This window comes from Choloepus didactylus, chromosome 10, assembly GCF_015220235.1.
Source record: "Choloepus didactylus isolate mChoDid1 chromosome 10, mChoDid1.pri, whole genome shotgun sequence".
In the NCBI taxonomy this organism is placed as follows: Eukaryota; Metazoa; Chordata; class Mammalia; order Pilosa; family Megalonychidae; genus Choloepus; species Choloepus didactylus.
In genome coordinates this window covers 123,604,707-123,630,811 of record NC_051316.1, presented here as the reverse complement: position 1 = coordinate 123,630,811, position 26,105 = coordinate 123,604,707, and the positions used below count along the sequence as shown (strand labels likewise).

Below are 26,105 nucleotides of genomic sequence, written 5' to 3'. Positions count from 1 at the left end.
ATTTTTCAATCCTCCTTACTCATCTGCTAGAGGTAGGTGTGATGGCTAAATATGGAACGTCCTGACCAATGACGTGTTCAGCGGCCCTTAGAAATGGTCACTTCCCAGAGAGCACAGTTGGCATCTTTCTCAGATTCCCGGTGTCATCTTGGCTTGTCAGCCGACACTGCTCCCACAAGGGCAGGGACACCTGCATAGGGATACACTGGGCAAAGCCTTCAGTGTTGTGGGGTTTCTGATTGGCCCATTGATTTTATATAACTCCTTTTATAGGAAGCTTTTCAGAAAGGTTCTGCTACTTATTCTGTTATGGGGAGGCTGAAAAGGGCAAGGAGCTCCCTTTCGTCAGAAGTATTGTAAGCCAGGGGTTAGCATTGGACTGTTTTAAGCATTTTAATTTTCACAATTCAATATGGTAGATATTATAATTTTTATTTTATATATGAGGAAATTGAGATTCAGAGATATTTCATATTGCCTGAAGACACAGAGGTAGTAAATGGGGTATCTTGTACTGCAACTGGGTCTTTAAATTCCAGACACCACCGTCTTCCATTGCTTCATGGGAAGCAGCTAAATGTCAAATGTCACTGCTGATGTAAACTCTTCCTTGTCTCTCATCACGTCTTTCAAAGTTAATAGTCTCTTCTCAATGCCATCATCAGATTCATCCATCCATCTTTCATGCTTTGTTCCTTTATTCCATCCATCCATCCATCTATTCATCCATCCATCCATTCAATTATTTTAAAAAATCCAATTCTGTTATGTCACTGATAATTAGGTTATATGCTTATCTCCTTGAAAAACTAAGAACTCCTTATTTCTACCAATCAGCCTAAGGAGGGGCACCTGGTTGATGTCTGGAGCAGTTTGCTGACTTCTAATGCTACTTCTGAGAAATCTCAGGTTAGCATCCAAATAAACGTAGTCTGTTTTAACAAAGGAAATGGTAGGATTATAGAGCTGTAGACCACAGGAACCCTTGATGGATTGCTCCATCCCCCTCCCCTCTCTCCCTTACCCACCTCCAGTAAGTCAGTCAATGGAACATGCATCAAAGTCATGCAGCCCCTTCTTTTCACAGACTTCTCTTGATGCCTTCTCTCATCCTGCTCTCACTCACTTACACATTTGGCATAAATTGGGCTCTTCCCTTTCCAGCTCTGGGCCCGAGGCAGCCTTGGGGATGATCTGCTTTGTCCAGAGTTCTGTCCTTCCACTATACTAACCCCTGCTTTTTTGAGTATCTGAGCCTTGTTGTAGGACTTTACATTTATCCCTAAGGAGTGTCCTCAGATGTTGGAATCATTTTGAATTTTTTTTCTGCTTTCTTTGATGTTAGCTATGCCTGCCAGTTTTTTGTCACTATGCATTTAACATCCCTTCTATGGGGTTGGATGAATTCTATGCATTCATTCATATCATTGAATTAAAAAAAAAAATCCCTAGCAGCAGAAAGTCAAAGAGAACACTTTGTGGCCTGATTTAGCTTAACTTAGACCCCAAAATTAGCCCTTTCTCAATGTGTTATTAATTTACCTGATAATATTTCATATACTCTATGTTTCTCCATATTATCCACCAATAACCAACTGACATGATGCTGGAGAAAGGAAATACTAATTAAAGGCAATGGACTGTGGGCATACCAGGCAACTGTTGAATCTGACCTGAAAGATGAAGAAAGATCAAGGATCAAGGATGTGGTATTTGCATTGGCTCTTTAAGGAGTGGCCAAGTGGGTTGGTGTAGGTAGCTGAGAGGTAGACCTATGTGTTTTCCACTAAGTGTGGAGCAGCACTTGATGGGATTTGCTAGCTTGGTCTCCATTCGAGCAGCAGACTTCGTCTCTCCATTACCAAAGAAACTGGCAAAACAAAACACAGGGTATTCAATATAGAGAGAATTGCGTGGTCTGCCTGGAATAGCTATCACTGAAGATTTTGGAGGAGTAGAAAGACATAAGCATAGCCAGGTTTTGGGATACTATCTCTCTTGCAGCAGGGTAAATGATGGTACAGAGCGGGTAGGATCTCAAGGGTAGAGAGAACAGGTAGGATAAGATTTCAGTAACACAGGTGAGAGATTATGGAGGCTGGAGTAAGGCAGTGGCAGTTGGCATAAGAAAGAGGAGATGAATACCAGGGGCACTGCAGTGGGTGAGACTTGGCAGTTGACCAGGTGTGGAGTGAGGAGGAGGGAAAGCTGGAGGAGGAAGGAGGAGCCTACGATGACACTGAGATGTCTAGCCTGGGATGACGGTTGGATTAACCAGGATAGGGAATGAAAGAGAAATTGCAGTTTGGGGGTGGGAGAATTGCTGAATTCCAGTTTAGACCAGTGGTATTTGGAGTTCCTATGGAAAAGCAGGTTGGTGGTCAGGAGAGGGCTGAGAGCCAAGAACCAAAATTGGGATGTGAGGGTCAATGGAATAAATATGAAAGTTGGAAGCCACAGAAAGAAATGAGATCTACCAAGAAGAGAGCATAGAAAGAAAATGAAAAGAGTGTTAAGGATAGGTTCTTGGAGGGCACCACCATTTACAGACAGGGCAGAGGAAATTGAAAAATTAAAGGAGTCAGAGAAGGAGCCATTGGAGCAAAGTCATGCTTTTAAATAGCTTAAGAAAGGAGAATGGGGGCAGTTTCCTTCAGTCAATCTTCCACCCTCTCCCCAAAGCCATGCAAAGAAGCACTGAAAAGGAAGAGCAAATAAAAATCAAAAGGCAAGAGAGAAGGAAAAGACAGAGCCCTTGCTAAATTCCAGGCATTAGGCTAAGCGTTTTACATGTAACATCACATTATGCTTATTACAGATTTTGAGTATAAAATAGTGGTTATGTGGCACCAGAGGTTCAAATCCTGGCTCCACCATGCACTAGTTCTGTGAGCCGGGATAATATTTCTCTTCTTTAAATGAGGATAACTCATTGCCTCTCAGGAGGCATGAATATCATATAAGATAATGCATGTCAGGTCCATAGTTGGTTGCGTGGTCACTCAACCAGAGCCAACCTCATCATTTCTTTGGATTTGCTTTAATAAAATTTGTCTTCCCCAAAGCTAGCCCCAGGAGTGCAAAGACTTTGCCTGTTTTGTTAACAATTAAATACCCACAAGGTCTGCATGTAATAGGCACTCAAAAATGAGTGACCAAATAACCCATCCCATCCACATATCCTTGCCTCATATTCCTTTGGTCTCCTTAAAGAAGAGGGGATGAATTTTCATATTTGCATGAGTCCATTTTAGGTTCCTCAGTTTTCACAAGAGGATGTCATTCTTAACCACAGCAAACTGTCTGTTAATTAAAAGAGACAGGACTATTTTTAACTAGCTGGGCACTTGTTAGAAGATAGACTAATTAACTGTTGGCGATAGTTTTTAAAACCTCAGCTGAGAGAAACTATATTTAGGAGAGGAGCGCTTGAAGGATACATAATCCATCCAATCTTCCAGAAATGCTTGGTGTTGTGAATCAGACATTGCTCAAAGTTCTTGATGCACAACCCTTTCTCAACCCTCACAAGAGCCCTAAGAGGGACTTCAGTTGGCCACACCCTAACTAAAAATAACATCTTCAAAAGGTTCTATTTACAGTAGACTCATACCCACAGGAATGGGATTAAGATTAAGAACATATTTTTTCTGGCATATATGATTCAGCCTGCCACACATCATGTCACCTGTTGTCACCTGAGCTCTACCGCAGTGCTGCTTCTGCCCTGAGTTGCCTTCGTTCCCTCTCTCGGTGGAATTGAACATGTCTCTTTGGGGCTGAACCGGGACTCGCGTCCTAAGCTGACATCATGCTGTCCTCTCCATCCTCCTGACCTTCTCTTCTCTCCCACATAATAGCCCATTCCCTTGTTCTCATTCTGCAACCCTCCTCCTTACCTGTTCGCCAGACAATGCAGCCACGTATGACTCTCAACCTGGGCTCAGATGACACCTTTGCTATGAATTTAATGGTGTCTCCCCAAAAGATATGTTCAAGTCCTAATTCCCTGTCCATGAATGTGACTTTGTTTGGAAATAGGATCTTTGAAGTTTAGCTAAGATGAGGCCAATATGACTGGTGTCCTTATAAGGAAAGGAAATTTGGACCCAGAGACAGACGGACACAGGGAAGACGGCCACGTGAAGACAGAAGCAGAGATTGGAGTGATGCTGCCACAAGCCAAGGCATGCCGAGGTTTCAGAGGGAGCAGGGCCCTGTGCACACCTTGCTTTTAGACTTTGGGCCTCCAGAACTGGAGAGAATGCATTTCTGTTGTTTTAAGCCCCCCAGGTTGTGGTGCTTTATTTTGGAAGCCCTGGGGAACTGAAACCCCCCTGCAGATCACTGTCTATTCCTTGTGTTGGTGAGCACTCCCCAGTTGGACCACAAATCATAGAGCATATCTGAGAATTCCTCACGTTTGCAGTACTTTGGGTCTGAGCTCTGAGGCAGCAGCCAAGAGCAGTTATTGGTTGACTGATTCATTGCATTGGTCTTGATAGCAGCTGGCCAAATCCTTTTTGGTGAGAGAAACACTCATGTTCTCATTTAGGGTGACCAACAGCCCCCATTTGTCTACGACTGTTCCAGTCTTAGCACTGTACATTCCATGCCCTAGGAAACCCCTCCATCCCATACAAACCAATGGCTGATTTCCTGGTGCTAGGAGTACTTCAGTTACAAATCCAGACTAGACACCAATCCTCTCATTCCAACCTCATGTCTCTGCCCCCCCAACACACACATTCACGTGAGTCACACTTCCGCTACCTGGTCCCCTGCTTCCCGAGCTTGAAGGCAATAGAAATTAGTAGTCCCCAGTTGTCCCAGAGTTTACTAACAAAGTTGCAACCTGCAGGAAAATGTTATCATCATCTCAGACTCTCATCTCAGCTTTGCAGCCTGTATTAGGATTCTACGAAAAAGAACCAACACGGTCTACACACACACACATGCACGCATGCACACACCCACACACACACACATGAAAATTATTTTAAGGATTTGGCTCAAAAGATTGTAGGGACTGGCAAGTCTGAAACTTGTAGAGGAGGCTAGCAGACTGGAAACTCATAGAGAAGTAGATGGTGTAGTCTTGAGGCAAGGCTTTTTCTCCTGGAAACCTTAGTTCTTTGCTCTTAAACCTGCTCACATTATGGAGGGTCATTTCCTTTACTTAAAGTCAGTTGATTTTAGATGCTGATGCCATATACACAATACCTTCACAGAAACACCTAGGCCAGTGTTTGACCAAACAACTGGGCACCATAGCCTAGCCAGATCGACACTTAAAATTAACCATCACATGCCCTTCCCAGCTATTGCTCTCGGTGATGTTACTTTCTTTAATCAGCAAAAGGCCTGGGTAAAAACACAGTGATCTCAATCACAAGAGACTGGATTTCAGATATTGCTTCTGCATCCTTGTGGAATGATCAGGACTTAATGCCTTCCCTGCCATATACTGGATGGCTATTCTTGGTAAGTGATGGCAAAGGAATGTCAGCTCCTTACGCCTTGTTTTCCTCCCACAGTCGTAAATGGTCCTTTCACACTGACGTGTCCAACCCATCCACCACTCTGGGCTCCGTGCAGCCTTGCCGTGTGCTCCTGTGACATCAACATAATGGGCTCCCTCCATGCAACCCCATGTGACATCAACATGATGGGCTCCCTCCATGCAACCCCAAATGGGGCTGGGAAGGCCACAGAGATGGCAAGGGTGCCAGCTGGCACCAATGACACAAACCTACAGAGGGTGAATCACGGCCCAGGACAGGCGACAGCACCCATTAGCAGGGGCGGCTTGGAGGCACTTGTCTCTCAGTCTTACAGGAAATGGATTTAAATGGATTTATCCAAGTCTCTTCTCTGATGCTCTAAGGAAAAGAAATAAAGCAAATGCTTGTCTCAACAGAGATGGTTGGCATGAGGGTTGGAACATGGTACCAATAAACGATGTCAGGCAGTGAGAAGCAAGCGGGAGTGCCCAGACATTACCAGATGATCAGGAATTGCAGCCTGATTAGAGGATGTAGAAAATATGCTAGAGAACAGAAAACTGTCATCCCGGTGGGGTCATAGGAAAGTCACATGCGAGGGATGGTGAGTGGAGAGGATGATTGTGGCCTTCCTGGAGCTCAAGAAAGCTGATGGAGGATGCAGCCAAAAGTAAAGATCTGGCTACAGTTAAGAGTTTGTACTTGAGACACAGCTACATCTGGGAGATATGAAAGGCTTCTGAGCCAGAGAGGAAAGGTAGTGAAAGATAGAAAATGGAAAGGTGAGGGAAGATTCTTAATTCAGATGACTTAATTCAAAATGATGTTTTCTGCTATGGCGAGAGGAACTGCAGAGTAAAAATCCCAGAAGCAGACGTTTTGCCTGGCTCCAGAGAGCGGGGTTGAGTGTGACTGGGAGAGAGACCCCGCTTCAGTGTTGTAGCTAAAGCAATGAATGGGAAAATGGATAAGAATCCCAAGTGGTGCCTCTCTGCATTCGTGTTGAGCTACCTTATCTCCCCCTATGCCTTCCACCCATACATATGGGATGCAGTTTTGATGCCATGATAAAGCCTTTCTTCTTTTTTTATTTCCCTTGGGAATCAAGAGATGCAGGTTTCCAGGCTTGGCTTTAACACGACTAATTTGGATTAGTTGACCCAAGGCTAGAATAAGAGCCTTCCGAAGCCCTGAATTGATTATGGTTTCCCCTTCACTGCCCCACATGCACTTCCTAAGGAAAACAATTTTAAACCATAAGAGGTGTACAAAGACATCCTACCAAATCCCAATTTTTTTCCTCATAATGGTTACATTAAAGCCTTTAAAAGTATATTTTCTCCATTTTAGTTTCCCTGTTCTGTTGATGCTCAGTCTAGGCATGTGCTCAGTTGGCTTTTTGGATAATCTAGCAGTGCCCCTTCCTCTGTCTGGGACTTGGTGTTCTCAAACATGAAATAAAAATCTCCAAGAAAATTCCAGCTAACGTTTCTGTCGTTCCATCCCTCAAAGACTTGTTTTCTATCTACCTTTATTGTCATCTTATTTTGGCATTTTAGTGTTTTCCGAATATGTATGAGAAAAATGTTAACATTTTCATATCACCCCCAACCTCTCAAACCTATTAAACACTATCTCTCAATCTCAGTGAGCATCTAGAACATTTCTGAGCCAAAATTAAAGAATAACTGCTTCCCTTCTAGGTCAAAACCTTAGGAAGTATATTTGTCTATTATAAGATATGATCCTCAGCAAAATCTTTGACTTACTGGTGAAAAGCATTTTGGAATAAAGGTACAACCTTTTCGGAAGGTTATACAAGTTATGACTGATGTAGAATACTTGTACTGTGTCTCCATCCCTGCCAGTAATTTAGGGTATGGTCCTGAAAATTTTTCTTAACCCCTGGAGGCTTCAGCTTTCCCATTCATTCCTTCATCATTCATTCATTCATTCATTCATGGTTCATCTACTGCTAATATTTTTATGGTAAGGTAAAGCAATTTCTGGTAAATAAACAAATTTCACATCCGCATCTTTTCCTTTGATTTCCACCCTGTGTCTTGGATGAAAATATAGCCTTCGTTCTCCTGCATGCTCTGAGAGGGTGGCAGCAGAACCTGGGTCGCTCCACAGACCTTGCTGTGCTCTGCCTCTCCAATGGGAGCTGCTCATTACTTGCTGGGAGGTTTGTATAACAGATGTTACCAGGCAGGCAGGCAGGCACACACGCCCCGAGCCCAGAGCACGCTGAGCCAGGCACACACACGTTGTGCAAAACCAAAACCAGGAGAGCGCCGGGGCGATGGAGGGAGTGTGCTCTGGGAGGCGGACACTGCTCCGGAGCCCTGCTAAGGAAGCCCTGCTAATGCCTCTGTGTGGCCATGCTGTATTTTCAGCTTGTCATCATGGCTGGGACAGTGCTGCTTGCCTACTACTTCGAATGCACTGACACTTTTCAGGTGCATATCCAAGGATTCTTCTGCCAGGACGGAGATTTAATGAAGCCTTACCCGGGGACCGAGGAAGAAAGCTTCATCACCCCACTGGTGCTCTACTGTGTGCTGGCTGCCACCCCAACTGCCATCGTAAGTACAGAGGGACACTTCCTTCTTTGTTGTCAGACACCGAAGACATTTCCTGTCTGACTTCTCTCCTCTTCCTTTGCTCCTTGGGCTTATCAGTGGTATCCTGTTTCAGCCAAAACAAAATGAGCAGAGCTCTGCCTAAAAGCTCATTAATGTAGGTCTTGTCTTTTACAGGTGGTTTTTGCTTTTTGGTACCTGAATTTAAATATACAGTTGTATATATTTAAAAGCATGCATGAATGTCGTGAATCAACAGGCATGATGGGCTAAAGCATTGACAGAACTGTTACGAGGGCTCTTGAAAAAATATACTGTGAGTTGTTTGCATTCAGAAGAGGTGTTGAATGCAAATATGGAAACGCTGGCCTTGGTAGGGACACGCAGATCAGAGCACAGCACCCACGCAGCACCCCCCACCCCCAAACCAACTCTCCTGCTGTCCCCACTGAACCTCCAGAGAGGCCAGAGATAAGAGAGATCCCGGGTCCTGAAGTTGGAAGTTGGCTGTGATTCATTCTTGTTTGCACTGCTTTGTTCCCTTTTGCTTCCTATTCAATTAAGTTGCAACTTGACCTTCATTTGTTTTATTTTCTCTCTCCTGAGGCAAAAAATTAGCGAGGCAAACCTCTAGGGAGACTGCTTCAAGAGCATAAGCCTGCAGATCTGTGTTGGCCGATGAAATGATTTAACACTAAAACGTTTTCATTTTTATTTGGAAAATGTTATTTTATGGGTTTTTTTTTTTTTTTCTGTGTCTGAACATGCTAGAAGGTCGGATTAGTTGGGATGTGATCTCAGTCCTTACTTTCCCCTCTTCTCTTCAAACAGCCACCTCCACCAACTCTCCCTCCTCCCCCTGTGCCCCCTTTTGGGGAAATGAGAGCTGATGAATATACTCATTTCTCAGACGTTCAATTCAAGTGTTGTTTTCTACGCAAATGTTTTCCTTGTTTAAAAATGATAAAATGGAATTGAATTTAATGAGAAATAATAGAGACATAATGAATCAGAGTACATTGAGTTCATTTTCATCATTGATCCCGGGCTCTAGAAAGCTTCACTTAAATGATAAGACGCTGCTGTAGGGATTACGGCCAACACTGATTTACTGCAACATGGGGATCTGAGCAGTTAAAAACATAAACCTTGCAGCCTGACGTGCCTGGATTCACGTCCTGGCTGCGTGACTTGGGCAAGTCACTCTACTATTCCCATATAAAATTGTGATGATGTGACTGCCTGTTTCATCCGGTTTGAGGTGAGGCTTGAATAGGATAATTCATATAAAGGACGTAGCGCAGTGCCTGGTATCTACTAAGCGGGCAGGAGTAGGGAAACAAAGAACCTGGAGAATGCAAGGTTAGCCTTCTTCAGCCTCTTCAGGGTCATGGACCAGCTTTCTCAGGCTGAAGAGAATGAGATATGTGATTCCAAGAGGACCCCTTGAGAGCTCCTCTTCCAGCTCTAGAGTGATGGCACAGACACCCTTCCCCCAGAGGAAGGCAGATCTCTATATTGAATTTCTTACCAGCCCAGGTAATGAGCGAGCATAAAAGACACGCTTCCATGTAACTCAGAAAGCTGTGTGATTCACACCCAAGATAAAACCAGGAGGCCACGCTGGGGTTCTGTCTGGGATGGTTTAGTGGCAGCTCTGCCTGGAGGCAGTGGCCTTGATCTGGAATCTTCCCGTCTCATAAACATGTAATTTCCCTGATTCCAAATATGCATCTCTGAGTGGTCAATTGACTTACTAACTTATCTTCTTCTCTTCCTCCCAGGCTCAGAAAATATTGCTGCCTACATTCCCTTATAATTACTTCTTGTAATTATAGAGATTTTCTTCCATTAAAAAAAAATCTAAGGAAGCAAGGAAAAAAGATTAATAAAAAATATGAGCAAAAATTAATGAATCAGAAAAGAAAAGAACTGATAGATAAAATCAGGAGTTAATTCTTTGAAAAATAAAATAGAGAATCCTTTGGTTAGTAGAATTTTTTTTTTTAAAGCATAAGTAAAGAACATTGAGAAGATAAATATATATATATAAGCAAAAATACGTGAACCTTTAAAATTCTACATTGTTTTTATTTAAATTGCAGGTACAATTCTATGCCAATTGAATGCTTAAATCACAATCAAATTGACAATTTCCTGTGAAAAGATAACTTACCATCAGTGCCTTAAGAATATGCAGAAAACCTGAATTGTTGAATAACCATAGAATATAATTTTAAATGTGTCTAAAATTTATCTCGTAACATAGTACTGGAGACACATAGCTGTAGACTAAGTTCCTTCAAACGTTCAGGAAATAGAAAACCCAGAGCTCTATAAAATGAAAATCCCAAACACCAGAACCAAAAAGTAAAAGGCAAACTTTTCAATGCACATTAACAAAGCAAGAAAAACCTGGGTTCCAGAAACTTACAAAGAAAGTTCACATACACACCCACCAAATCATTATCACTAGTGACAGAAATCTCACTTAGAAGTGTTGTTAGAGACATGTGGGAAGGATTAGTAGGTTTGTCTACCTAAAAATAGACTATTGACAAAAGAAAAGGTAAATAAAGACTGCAAAAAAATGTTTGCAGCATATGAGACTCAAGTGTAACTATCCTTAATACTTAAAAAGATGAGCTTCCCAAAACAAAAATGGAAGAGGACGAGAATAAACAGTTAATAGAACATAAATAGACTTTGTGCATATAAACATTTCTACATTCATTAGTAATCAAAGAAAAGTAATTTTAAAAGATACAGCATTTTCTCCATAGAAAATTGGCAAAGATTTTAAAGGAACATAACTCATGCATTTCTAGTCAAAGCTAGTAGACTGCTATTTCCTTTCTAAAGGCAGATTGGCAAGATGCATGAAGAACTTCATAAGCTACAGATCTAGTCATTAATTCCATTCTCTGAATTTATGTGAAGGAAATAGTCGTCTTTACACAAATACAAAAATTTCTGTATAAAGAATGTTGATATCAGCAACAGTTTTTTTTTAAATTCAGTTTTATTGAGATATATTCACATACCATTCAGTCATCCACAGTGTACAATCAATTGTTCACAGTACCGTTTTATAGTAGTGCTTCATCACCACAATCAATTTTTGAATACTTTCATTTCTCCAAAAGAAAACAAAAATAAGAATAAAAATAAAAGTGAAAAAGAACACCTAAAACATTCCATTCCCCCATCCCACCCTATTTTTCATTTACCTTTTGTTCCCATTTTTCTACTCATCTGTCCATACACTGGATAAAGGGGGTGTGAGCCACAAGGTTTTCACAATCACACAGTCACACCATGGAAGCTGCATAGTTATACAATCATCTTTAAGAATCAAGGCTACTGGGTTGCAGTTTGACAGTTTCAGGTATTTCCTTCTAGCTATTCCAAAACACTAAAAACTGCTAAGGGGTATCTTTATAGCGTACAAAAATACCCTCCAAAATGACCTCTCAACTCCATTTGAAATTTCTGAGCCCCTGAAACTTTCTTTTGTTTCATTTCACTTTCCCCTTTTGGTCTAGAAGGCTTTCTCAATCCCACAATGCCATATCCAGGCTCATCCCCAGGAGTTATGTCCTGCATTGCAAGGGAGACTTAAACTCCTGGGAGTCATGTCCCATGTTGGGGGGTGGGCAGTGAGTTTACCTGCAGAATGGGCTTAGAGAGAGACAGGCCACATCTGAGCAACAAAAGAGGTTCTCTGAGTCAGCATTAGTTTTAATAGTGAAAAAGATGTATCTAGCTAAATGCATGATACTAGAGGGTTGGTTGAAGAAATGATGGGATGGTCGTGTTTTTGAAACACCTTTAATGGCAATAGAGCATGTTTGTGATTTAATAAGATTATTTTCTCAAGGAAACAAAAAAAAAAAAACAAAAAACGGTTAAAAGCATCGAGACTTGGAGAGGTAACATGATTTGCCAAAGGCGTCAGCAGATTTTGCATATGACTGCACAGATAGCCAAGCACTTGGTTCCACTTTTATTTTCCTCCCAAGCAAGGCACATCCAGAGCTGATGTTAGCTGATGGGTTTATGGCCAAGAGCCGTGTGACCTTGTAACCCTGATGATAATGCTTGATATTCCTCAAAGATGCAAGATTGAGTGAGCAGTAGCAGGACAGACAGCAGAACTCTTCTGATGCTCAGGAACATTTCCTCTGAGCAAGGAGCTGGGTTCAGTTCTTCTGCTCCATCCTAGTGAGGGTTGGCCTAAAAGCAGCGTTCGCTGGGCCCCCAAGGGAGAGATTCCAAGTGCTTAACTCAGCACACCCACTGTCTCTGAGCCTGAGGCCTTCCTTTTCTTCACTCTGCCATCATCCCTTCTCAGGTTTGGTCTGTCAAGAGAGGTAGGAGCCCCAGTCAGGGTTCTGTCCCAGCAGTCGCATGACCTATGGTAAGTCCTGCTCCCTCTACAGGCTTCAGTTTCCTCATCTAAACTAAAAAGGGATACCTATATAATGCATAAGAGTAACCTCCAGAATGGCCTCTCGACTCCATTTGAGATCTCTCAGCCACTGAATCTTTATTTTGTTTCATTTTTCTTCCCCTTTTTGGTCAAGAAGGCTTTCTCAATCCCACGATGCTGGGTCCAAACTCATCCCCCGGAGTCCTGTCCCACTTTGCCAGAAGATTTACACCCCTGGGAGTCATGTTCCTTGGAGGGGGAGGGCAGTGAGTTTATTTGCAGAGTTGGCTTAGAGAAAGAGAGGCCACAACTGAGCAACAAAAGAGTCCACCGTTTCTTAGTGCCTCCTCAACACCCACCCCTGTTCTCCCTGCAGTAGAAAGAAGACAAGATTCTTAAGTGGCTAAGTACTAACTGATGGCAACTTTTAAAGAGTAGCTCAACCCAGGCTTGTCCTTGGGGTTCTGGGCACCCTCAGGCACATTATCCAGGGAATACCAAGCATGCGACAATGCTGTGTGTCTCTGTGATGGGACAGTCACAGCCCCATTAGCCACTGCAGGAACTTACAGGAAAGTTACGAGGGAAAAGACCCCAAGGAATTGGACCTGGAATTTTCTAATTCTCCTTTTGAACTTTGTGTCAGAAAACATCAGTGTCACTTGGGATAAATCTTATTAAGCCAAGGTCACTGCTGTCCCATGTCTTTGGAAACAGTTGGAGCATGAGTGGGGGTGGGGATGGGTTATTGTGTCCAGAGCCATTGAGCCAGAAGCAGTGGCCAGTGCTTCAAAGAGCTCTGCAGGGTGTGTTCCTTTTTTTTTTTTTTTTTTTTTTTTTTTGTATATTAGAGGAATTGTAGGTTTATAGAAAACATCATGCATAAAATACAGACTTCCCTTATGCAGAGTGCATTTTGGTCAACCTGGAAACCCTGGCTAAATACTACCTCAGGTGTCCTGAATAGACTTGGATTCTCAGAGTCAAAGGCAAAGAGCTCATTTGGACAAGAGGATTTACGCAGCAGACAATCTGATTTACCCTTATTTTATCTCAGCCCCAGCACTATGAGGCATGAGAAAATGGCTATTAAATCTTTTTCTTGGCCTCACAACAAAGTGACAGGGGAGTATTTAGTATTGAAGCAGCAGCACATTTGACTCCCAGCCCAAGAGGATTGAACCAGCTCATAGTTTACATGCAAGTGGGCACGTACACATCTACACAACTCATCTAGAATTTCCTAGGAAAGGAAGGGACAAATGCAGTTTGATAGAAAGGCACTCTTGGAGGAAATTGTAAATCCTCTTTCAGGGGCTTCTGGCTTTAAGCTCTTGCAGTGAATGTAAAAGCCCAAAACTCTGTGCCGATCACAGAGCAGCCTCTTAAATGCCAGCCTGTTAGCTAGCTGAAGAGGGACGCATCTGCCAAAGCAAAAAAAAGCATTGTAGGACCTTGTTCTCCCTCGTAATCTGCCTCTTCAAGGCTCTCAGTAACCTTCTCTGTTGAAACTCTTTTTGACATTTTATAGTTTGCATCTTTTCCCTTTTTTATACTTTGATGTAATTTCCATCTTTTTAAAATAATTTCTACCATGCCTACATTTTCTTTGCTGCTATTGCACTCAGTCCTTACAATTTGCAGTTTTTTCTGAGAAGGATTTATAGATATTCCCATTAATTGTTTTGGACTAAAAAGAAAAAAAATGTTGAGGAAAACAAATGTATTTTCCTGTTTTCTGCCCACACTGCAGGTGAATCTTCCAAATCTCCTTTAGAGATTGTTTTGTTCTCCAGCGACATCCCATAGAGAGATGAGCTTACCATGTTCAAGATGCCTCTTCTAAGACTGGTGTTGACAATAATGTTAAGGTGCTTTAATAGTTTGTTTCTTGAAAAGACAATTTTTTGCCTTAAAATGCATGATCGATGAGTTACTTGGAGATCACAATGCATTTCACTGTTTATTGAGAGCAGCAATTTAGCTCATTCATTTCAAATTCCCACATCCCTTGTACCCACTGCCCAGTAAAAAAGGTATAAGAGGATATTATGGTTTGGAAATGTGGGGACCAACTTGTCACTGCAGTTTGTATCAAGTGTCAGCTGAACATGGCCTTTTGAATAGGAAGATGTGGTCTCTCTGAATTAAGACCAGTGGGAAGGTTCCAGCCCCAAAAATTCTTATTATCCCAGTTGCTGAAGGATTTTTGAAATGTCATCATCATCATCATCCAAATAGTGTCAATTCCATTTAAGCCTTGATCTTCAGAGAGGCATAGGAAGTTTCTACAGCTGACTTCAGTCATTTATACCTAGTTGTGAAAAAACAGAAGTCAAGAGCTCTTGAACAACCAAAGCTCAGGAGACCAGAGCTCCTCTCTGGATCTGGGGTTCACACCACATCCTTCAGGAAGGGTTGAAGCACTGGATGAAGATGTTGGCTGTCAGGGCAAGCAGCAGATTCTGTGCGCTTGAAATCCCCTGGGTTGCTTACAAAATCTACAGCAAAACCATGTCTGCTTTCCTTTGCCATGCTGATGAGCATATAAACCATCTAATAACTTAGATGTTAATGTTGGGAAGTATATAAAGATTCTTCTCTTCCTCAAAGTGTCAGACATGGAAAATCCAGAGAGTGGACAAGATGCAGTCACCAGCCTTTGCTGTCCTTTCAGAATTCAAATGACAGCAATGGCAGGAGAGAAGAAGACTCTGGGGTAGGGAGCATTTTGCTTTAAGGGAAGAGACTGAGTGAGGACAGCATCCCCTGGGATTTTGAAAGTCAGGGATGGCTGAAGGAAGAAGCAGGGTGGGAAATCAGGCGTATTCCGGAGAGCTTAACTGACTGCACTAAGATTGAAGCCTGATTGTGTGATGTCAGGTTCTCTCAATGAAGCATCTCCTGATCATAAAGGAAAGGATGTTGGAGCTGAAAAGCACCTCAGAGGTCTTCTAATCCAACCTTCCACTGTACAAATGAGAAACAGAGGCCCAGAGAGACCAAGGGACTCATCCAAGTCACATAGCTGGGTAAGGGCTGAGCAGATCTAGACCCACACTAGGTTTCCTTACTCTAGTGCTAGGGGCGATGATGTCTTTCTTTCTCATTTCAAAACACTTTCTTGCCTAGATAGACCAAGTGAAGGCAAAAAATTCATTGAGTACCTCTAGATGCTTTACATATATTTTAATCTCATTTTTTATTGTGGTAAAACATGTATAACATTAAATTTGCCATTTGAACCATTTTAAGTGTGTGACAAAGTGGCATTGATGGCATTCGCAGTGTTGTGAAACCATCACCACTCCCTATTTTCAAAAATTTTCATCCCTCCAAACAGAAAGCAATAACTCCTCCTTGCCCCAGCCCCTAGTAACATCTATATTTACTTTTTTTTGCCTGTATGAATTTGCCTTTTCTAGATATTTCATGTAAGTGAAATCACCCAATGTTCATCCTTTTGTGTCTGGCTAATTTCACTTAGCATAAAGTTTTCGAAATTCATCTATGTGGTAGCATTTATTAGAACTCTATTCCTTTTCATGGCTGAATAATATTCCATTGTACATATATACCATAGTTATTTATCCATTCATCTGTTAATGGATACTTGGTTTTTCCACCTATTATAGATATACTCCTGTGAACATTGGTGTACAGGTGTCTATTTGAGTCCCTGTTTTTAGTTATTTAGGTGTATATCTAGGAGTGGAACTGCTGGATCAAATGGTAGTTCCATATTTAATTTTTTAGATACATACATATATATTTAATTCTCTCAGCAGTTGTCTATATAATCATTACCCTCATTTTCAAAATCATAAAGAAAAAAAAAAACCCTACTTGAGGCTCAGAATTTTCAATTGCTTGCCCAAAGTTGCACATTAAGTGAGAGAGCTGAGCTTTCAACTCCAAACCCCACATTTGGGGAAACAGCAACCACTTTGAGATTGCCATGTACCAGAGCCGCAAATAGCATCTGTGTAAATCTAAGATGTGTATTCCACAAACTCTAGATGCCTTTTTTAATGGCTAGTGCATTAAACAACATGCAGTGAACACCCCTTATAATATGTGATTATAAGATACATTTCAGTGACTATTGTTTCCATAAACTGCTTATATTTTGAATCTAAAAGCTGTCCTCTAAATTTTTCACATTTATGTCACTTATTTATCACTTACTAGATCTTCTGAAAAACAATTGTAAACAAATAGGTAAAAGATGTAAAAGATAACGCACCAAACTGATGGACTGCATTTCAGGGTTGTTTATTTATTTGCCATCCAGGTTTCGACATTTGAAAGGCATCTATCAAAATGGGAGTCATCCTTGTTACTTAAAGTATATATTACCATTGTTATTAAAATGTTAGCTGTCACTTGCACGTGAGACCAAGTGGGAGATGAGAAGCATGCCAATGGAATTCATTTGCAGTTCATTCATTGCCAGATCTGGAATTTGGCTTTGACCATTTCTTACCGAAGAGTACTCTCTTTTGCGCCAAGTGATACACTGTCTGTTGGGCAATGATCAGAAAGGCTGTCAGAGACAGGGCAGCCAAGGCTGAACACATGGCGAGTTCCACATGCCCCATGTGCCCCAGCAGCAGCCAGAGCAGAGTGGTGGATGGAGCAGAGAGTGTATGGCAAAGATACAGATGGAGGAACCCCAACCACTGCCAAAACCAGGGTCATCAATCTGCCCTGATGCACAAAACAGCATCTGATGTGGGCTGGGGGCCTGGCAGAAGGAAAAGAGGCCCCTTCCCTTCCTAATTTCCTTCACTCCAAGCAGAATCTGGTCCTGGATGAGAATACAGAACTCAGTGGTTTGAAAAATACGTCTTATTCATCGTCAGTAAAATGCAGGAAAATGAGTGTCCATGAAATCCACTCATTGGGATGTGAGCACTGGGCTGTTTCATGAAAAACCTTTATATCCAATGTAGTCATTCCTAAAAAATGGGAATATCTCAAGGCATTTTAATTCAAAAATGACTCCCTTTCCTCTATTACTGTCTTCCTTCCTTTCTTTCTTATGCAAACATGCATTGTCACTTAATATATTCCAGACATTATGTCAGTAACTAGATATGTAGGTTACTGTATATTGTTGCTCTTACTTACTTTTATGCACCCTTCTTCATTTGTGATTTGACTGTTGTTGACTGACTGTACCAATCCTTGTACTGTTCATCACTTTTGGCTTGAGAGTCTTAGGACATTTTACTTCTAGATTTGTTTGAGCCCTGTACCCTTTATCGTGGCAAATTCTGTTCAGACTGGCATGCCTTGGAGTGATTTTGTTTAGTTTTGCGGGCGTGTGTGTGTGTGCACATGAGGGTGTACATGTGTGTTTGTATGAATGTGTGTTTTAATAAGGATAAGGGGGTATAAAGATTTTCTATTTTGTCCTCTTGTGTGAGCACTGGAAAACCGCACTGGATGGAGAACTTCTAGAATTTGTGCATTTCCTTTCCTATACTCACAATGTTTGGGGATTTTGAAACAGCTGAAGCAAGCAATGTTTATTTCTTTCCTTATTATTGAGTCTCATATATTTGTGACTCTCCATCCCATTTCTCTGCTTTATTTTATAAGCATGTATCATTGCATGACATTATATTAATATTTATTAGGTTATTTGTTTTTTTTCCCCCATTATGTCTCTGTTCACTGCTGCATCTTTAGTGCTAGAACAGTGCCATGCACGGGGTGCATACCCCTTCCCCAAAACTGTTGACTGCTGAATGAGTCAATAAGTGAGTTTACTTTAAAACAGACACGTCACTTTGTATTATTTCATCCCTAGTTTTTGTTTGTTCTTAAGCAATGCACCAAGATTCCAGTGCTTTCTGGTCCATATTGGGAATTTTCTCAAGTGTTCACCTTCAGACAAGTTAAGAGTGGAGGGTTCTACCCATAAGTAGGTCCTTTAAGGAGTTGAGTTTTTATTCATTCACCAAATATGGATTGAGCCTACTATATACCAGGCCTTGTTCTAGGCACTCTACAAGGAAGGAAAAAGTCCTTCTCCCAAGGATATCAACCTCAAATGGAGAGGAACATGCAAAGAATAATTGTGATTAAATGGGTAGGTGTCAGAAAAGAGACCTCTTACTATGCTATGGGAACAATGACAACACCTGGCAAAGGCTTCACCAGGGGCGGGGACATTTTCACTGGGTCTAGGAGGACTAGTGATTTCTATCATTTATTCTTCTGTATAGTCTGCCTCATTAAACCTCTATTCCAAAAGACCTTCATTATTCGGATATGCTTAATTCAGTCAGCACTGAGCAACTAGCAGGTCCCTTACACTGGGCTAGGCCCTGGGGACACGGCCATCAACACAACATCCCATAACCAAAGACTCACAATATCTTAATGTAATTAGGTGTGATAAGAGCTAGAAAGGAGAAACACTGGGTAACAGATTTGTGTATAGCAGGAATGCTTGAAGTGGTCTGTGGGAACAGGGAAAGTTCCCTCAAGGAAATACTATTTCCTGTATCCAAGCAAGCATGAGTTTATCACCATCTGTTCCTTAAGATGAAAAGTGGTGATGCAATTCTCTCATGATGTGAGGGACAAACCAACCTCTCTGGCACTTGATTTTGGCAAGATGGGTCTTATGAGCATAGAGGGAAGGCTGAGTTCCTGAAGCCACTCAAATATTTTTTACATGACAGAGCATTAATCCATGGTTAATTCCAAGGAATGTTGGGCACAAAATATTTCTGATTCTGCAAAACCATACCTTGACAGCATCCTCCAGCAGGATGCATGCTGCTCCAGGTGTTTGCCTAATTCCCACCCCATTCCAACATATTCATCTAACCTTGACCTCTGTGTGGAATCGAGCCACCATCCCCCCTGCAACCCCCCAGGATCTCGCTCTGTCTTGGACCTCACTGCCCTCTCCTGCTGGGTTCTCAGACTCAGATCCTGGGATGCCATGTTATTCTATATATCTATCTGCCCCATCCCTGCTGGGGCTGAGACTAAGCAGTGCCCCCCAACCCAGAGAAGGGTCATCACTCTTCCCAGTATAACAGAATCGCAAGGCAAGGTCTTCAGAGTAAGGTTATGCTTAATTTTGTTCCATTAAAATCAAAATGATTCTGGCCACGACGTAGACATAAGAAATGTGTTGTCAGACTGAATATAACTGAAAATTTTTCCGCTGAATCTGTCAAAATAATTCAACAAGCTTGTGGCTCTTATAATCTTAGCCTGCACGTGTAAAGACTTTCTATTACTAAATAGTTCTTTGCTTTGTCTTCCTTCCCCATTTCTCTCGAATGTCAACTTGAACTAGCACTGTCCATTTCGAGGCCAGACCAGCCAGATTTAGGGCGTCTTCAGGGAGGAGGATCATGTATCAAAGAGCACTTCAAAGACCTTGTTGATCTGCAGGGATGTCAGGTGTCTGGCTGCCTGTGAGACAGCTGAATCCCTCAGGCCACACAAAATGACTGTGCTGCTTCTCTCTCCTCCAAAACAAAATTAAACCTTTTTTTTATTTTTGAGAACTGACCATATTCTGGGTCTGGGCAAGTGTGGTTGGTGGTGGGGGCGGGGGCGATGTCAGAAATACAACTATGAATGTCCTTTGATGGAGCTGCTCAGAGTCTTGGCGGGGGACAGAATGACAGATAAACCCCCAGAGGAGGCCCACAGGTCCTGATGCAATTTTAGGCAGCTCATTGTAAATATATAACAAGCTGCCGTGTCTCCTCATCATAAGCTATATCCTGGCATTAAGGCTGAAGATTGCCCAGAACAAGCCAGGCTTTCCTAGAGAAGAGAAATCCCCTTCTACCCAGGAGCCTGGGCTTCCTTAGCACTCTGTCCTTGAAATGTGTATATGACACGATATGCCTGATAGTGTAAGATCTGTGTGTGTGTGTGTGTGTGTGTGTTCCTCAGTAGACTGTGTAGTCTTGGAGGAGAGGGGTCATCTTTTATTCATTTCAGAATCTGCCTCCTTTGTGATGATAATGTAACAATTATAGTACTAGAGATGCTGATGCTGATGGAGCTGCTATTGTTGATTTAACAACAGTACAACTGAAGTCTCATGTAGTGCAAATATGTTGTAGGCACTGTTCTGTGCACTTCATACACACATATACACATTCAGATACATGTACACATGTGTATAAATATATACATAGAGCCATTTAAACCCATAAAAAGGCACTATTATTATGCTGATTTTATAGAGAAGACAATCAAAGCATAGACAAGTTAAATAATGCATCCGAGGACGTCAGAACTGGTAAGTCACAAAGCTGGGATTAAAAGTCAGGAAAGGCTGGCTCCAAGTTCTTCTTGTACCACTACAAGTGTACATAGTTGTAGCTCAAAAAAAAATATTGGTTGAATTTGGATTTAATATTGAAGATATAGAAAACAAAACAAGTCAAATGCACGATGCTTTAAAAACTGAATATATATCCTATTAAAGTAAGAGGTAGAATTGCATAGTGGAAATAGGAATACAGGCCGCATTCCAGAACTGTCCAGAGACTGGCTGAGCGAGGCCAGGTCCCTTAGACTCTCAGTTTCGTCACCTATAAAGGGAAGGGAAACTCATCTGGAAATGATTGTACAGTTGAATTTCCTTTCCCCATGTGCCTGTCGTGAGTTATCTTTATCCAGCCAGCTGGCAATCCATAACGACGGGAGGATATAAGGCATGCGAATTCTTAAAATCTTGATTAAGTTTATCTAAAACCAGAGGCTTTTTCTAGCAAAGAAGAGCATGTAGAAAATCACATTCTTCTAGGGGGGAAATGTTGAAATTCAGACTAGGAAAATCAAAATGCAGTGGGAAGCATGGACCTTGGCACTTGTTGACCCGGGTTCAAATCCCAGTGCCCCCAGTGTCAGTTGGACATGTCCTCTGGGGTAAGTTAGTTGACCTTACTGAACTTTGGTTTCCTCATCAATAAAGCAAAAGTGATACTACCCGCACTGGGGATCTTGTGAGCTGGGAAGACACTATGGTAAAGGGCCTGGCACCCAGTATCCAGTAGATAATTGTAATTAACTTTATATTCTCCATCGATGGGTCTCCGACTGCAGTTATGGCAGTTTCAGAGTTGGTGAAAACTTTCCTCATGCTGGTTCTTTGTTTTTATTAGAGAAGTTGTGAGTTTACAAAACAATTGATGAAAGATTAATAAAATAGTTATTATGGTCCATTATTTACATTAGGTATATTTTTCCCCATATGCCAGTCTATTATTACCGCCTTGTCATACATTTGTTGTAACCCACGAAAGAACATTCTTATATTTGTACTATATAACTATACTCCATCTTCTACAATAGGGTTCACTGTGCTGTACAGTCCTATGTTTTATCTTTTAATTTTTATCCTAGTAATGTATGCATCCTAAAGCTTCCTCTTTTAACCACATTCACCTGTATCATTCACTGCTGTTGATTACGCTCACAATAATGTGCTACCATCACCACCAAGCTTTCCAACCCTTCACCATCAGCCTAAATAGATATTCTGTACAAGTTAAGCATCAACTTCCCATTTTCTATCCCCAATCTATCACCTGGTAACCTATATTCTAGATTCTAACTCTGTGAGTTTACTTACTATAATTAGTTCTTAACAGTGAGATCACACAGTATTTGTCCTTTTCTGTCTGACTTATTTCACTCAACATAATGGTCTCAAGGTTCATCCATGTTATTGCATCAGGAATCCTTCCTTTTTACAGCTGAATAATATTCCGTCATATGTATATACCACATTTTATTTATCTGTTCATCAGTTGATAGACACTTGGGTTGTGTCCATCTTTTGGCAATTGTGAATAATGCTACTATGAACTTAGGTGTGCAAATGTCTGTTCAAGTCCCTGCTTTCAGTTCTTCTGGGTATATACCTCATTACAGGATTCTCAGATCATATGGCAATTCCATACTTAGCTTCCTGAGAAACCATCATATTGTCTTCCACTGTGGCTGCTTCATTTTACATTCCCACCAGAAATGAATGAGTGTTCCTATTTCTCCACATCCTCTCCAACACTTGTAGTGTTCTTTTTTTTTCAATAGTGGCCATTCTAATAGGTGTGAGATGATATCTCATTGATTTGCATTTCCCTAATAGCTAGTGATGTTGAGCGTATTTTCATGTGCCTTTTAGCCATTTGTATTTTCTCTTTGGAGAAATGTCTATTCAAGTCTTTTTGCCCATTTTTAATTGGGTTGTTTGCCTTATTGTTGAGTTGTAGGATTTCTTTATACATTCTGGTTATTAAACCCTTATCGGATATGTGGTTTCCAAATATTTTCTCCCATTAAGTAAGTTATCTTTTCCTTCTCTTGACAAAGTCCTTTGATGCACAAAGTTTTTAATTTTGAGGAGGTCCCATTTATCTACTTTTTCTTTTGTTACTTGTGCTTTGGGTGTAAAGTCTAAGAAACTATTGCCTGCCACAAGATGCTTCCCTACATTTTCTTCTAAGAGTTTTATGGTCCTGGTTCTTATATTTAGGTCTTTGATCCATTTTGAGTTAATTTTTGTATAGGGTTTGAGAGAGAGGTCCTCTTTCATTATTTTGCACATGGATATCCAGTTCTCCCAGCACCATTTGTTGAAGAGACTATTTTTTCCCCAACTGAGTGGACATGGCAGCCTTATCAAATACCAATTGACCATGGATGTGAGGTTCTATTTCTGAACTGTCAGTTCAATTCCATTGGTCAAAATATCTGTCTTTATGCCAGTAGCCATGCTGGCTTTTTTTTTTTTAATTCAGTTTTATTGAGATATATTCACATTCCATACAGTCATCCATGGTATACAATCAGCTGTTCACAGTACCATCATATAGTTATGCATTCATCACCCCAGTCTATTTTTTGAACATTTTCCTTATACCAGAAAGAATAAAAATAGGAATAAAAAATAAAAGTAAAAAAGAGCATCCAAATCATCCCCTCTATCCCACCCTATTTTTCACTTAGTTTTTGTCCCCATTTTTCTACTCATCCATCCATACACTGGATAAAGGGAGTGTGATCTACAAGGTTTTCACAATCGTACTGTCACCCCATGTAAGCTGCATAGTTATACAATTGTTGCAGTTTGATAGTTTCAGGTATTTACTTCTAGCTATTCCAACACACCAAAACCCAGAAAGGGACTTCTATATAGTGCATAAGAATGCCCTCCAGAGTGACCTCTCAACAACATTTGAAATCTCTCAGCCACTGAAACGTTATTCTGTTCCATTTCATATCCCCCTTTAGGTCAAGAAGATGTTCTCAATCCCATGATGCCAGGTCCAGGCTCATCCCCAGGGGTCATATCCTGGGTTGTCAGGGAGATTTACACCCCTGGGAATCAGGTCCCACGTAGGGGGGAGGGCAGTGAGTTCACCTGCCAAGGTGACTTAGCTAGAGAGAGAGGGCCACATCTGAGCAACAAAGAGGCACTCAGGGGGAGACTCTTAGGCACAATCACAAGTGGTTTAGCCTCTCCTTTGCAGTAATGAGCTTCATAAGGGCAAGCCCCAAGACAGAGGGCTCAGCATACCAAACCGTCAGTCCTCAATGTTTGTGAGAACATCAGCAACAATCCAGGTGAGGAAGTCCAGCACTTCCACATTTTCCCCCAGCTCCTCAGGGGAGCCCTGCATATATATTTTTATTCTCTGCCCAGATTACTTTGGGATGTGTTGCTGTTTCATACTAACCTGTACAAACCTACCAGATCTCACTTCCTATTCAAAGCTCCACGTAATTATGGTGTTTGAATAAACTGACCATACAAGTGAAATTATTTTGTGTACTACAGAAAATATAGATCCTGCACCAAATAAACATCTCTCTCTTTGGTCTCACATGGAAGTTGAAGTTTGGTCAGTATCGTCCTTTACCCTTTGGCCTGATATGCCTTTGTCCTAACCAGATCTGCTTCATTCATATCTCTAATTGAAGTCTGGACTCTTTTTCAGCTTTTTTAACAGTTGCTGCATGCGCTAATACTGACATTCATATCTGCTGAGCTCTAGCTCTGAGTTTCAGGTGTCACACAGATACCCAAAGTTCCAGAGACCAATCAGGTTATACACAAAGGGATCAATATCTCAGAATCTGGAGATAGCCATTACAATGCAAGAATAGATGTGACCGCTGTAAAAGCTTACAATCTAGGGACCATTACAATAAGCATTCCCCTGATAAGCTGTGCCCTAAGATTCAATTTTGAGTTTACACAATGTAGTTAGTCCATACTGGTGAGGCATTATAATTTTATCTTTTTGTTTCTGGTGTACTTAATTCAGAATGCTATCTACAGGATCCGTTCACCTCGTTGCGTGTCTCACACCTTCATTCCCTCACAGTTGCTCAATATTCCATTGTATGCCTACACCACAGTTCTCCATTCTGTTCTTCAGTCGATGTACCCTTAGACCACCACCACCCATTGCAAATCATGAATACTGCCTCCATAAACACCAGTGTGCAAATGTCCATTCATGTCCCTGCTCTCAGATCTTCCAAGTATATATCCCATAATGGGGTCACAGGACCTTATAACACCCACATTCTTAGTTTCTTGTGGAACCACCACACTGTCCTCCAGATAGGCTACATCATTCTACCTTCCCACCAGCAATAAATAGAGTACCATGATGTTTTGATCATGGGACTTTGTAATATATTTTAAAATCAGGAAGTGTGATTCCTCCAACTTCGTTCTTCTTTTTCAAGACGTTTTTGGCTATTCGGGGCTTCTTACCCTTCCCAATAAATATGATAATTGATTTTTTCATTTCTGCAAAGTAGGCTGTTGGAATTTTTATTGGGATTGTATTGAATCTGTAAATCAATTTGAGAATTGACATCCTAATGATATTTAGTCTTCCAGTCCATGACCACACCATGTCCTTCCATTTATTTAGGTCTTCCTTGATTTCTTCTAGCAATGTTTTATAGTTTTCTGTGTAAATGGATTTTTTTTCTTGAATTCCTACTCAGATTGCTCATTCCTAGTGTATAGAAACACTATGGATTTTTTGCATGTTGATCTTATATTCTGTCACTTTCCTTAACTGATTTATTAGCTCTAGTAGCTTTGTTGTAGACTTTTTGGGCCTTTCTATGTGTAGGATCATGTCATCTGCAAATAGTGAAAGTTTTACTTCTACCTTTCCAATTTGGATGCCTTTTATTTCTTTTTCTTGCCCAACTGCTCTAGCTAGAGCTTCTAGCACAATGTTGAATAACAGTGGTGACAGTGGGCATCCTTATGTTTTTCCAGATCTTAGAGGGAAAGATTTCAGTCTTTCACTATTGAATACAATGTTAGCTGTGGGCTGTTCGTAATGATCTTTATCATACTGAGCAAGTTTCATCCTGTTCCTTTTTTTGTAAGTGTTTTTATCAAGAAAGGATGCTAGATTTTGTCCAGTGCCTTTTCTGCATCAATGGAGATGATCATGGGTTTTACCCTTCATTTTGTTAATGTGGTGTATTACATTAATTGATTTTCTTGTGTTGAATGAACTTTGCATCCTTGGGGTAAAACCCACTTGA

General features: G+C 41.2%; 1 protein-coding gene across 3 annotated transcripts in view; it reads left to right on the top strand.

The window, feature by feature from the left end:
* Window positions 1-26,105, top strand: part of PLPPR1 (phospholipid phosphatase related 1) — a 325,980-nt gene that overhangs the window by 261,089 nt on the left and 38,786 nt on the right. The window contains exon 3 of one of the 3 annotated variants that reach the window (XM_037798319.1): window positions 7,967-8,092. The exons of 1 other annotated variant lie outside the window; for it this stretch is intronic. In XM_037798319.1, the coding sequence (XP_037654247.1) occupies window positions 7,967-8,092 (126 nt within the window). Of the gene's footprint in view, window positions 1-7,903; window positions 8,093-26,105 lie in introns of all 3 variants that reach the window. One more of the 3 variants, XM_037798318.1, reaches the window with a different exon arrangement.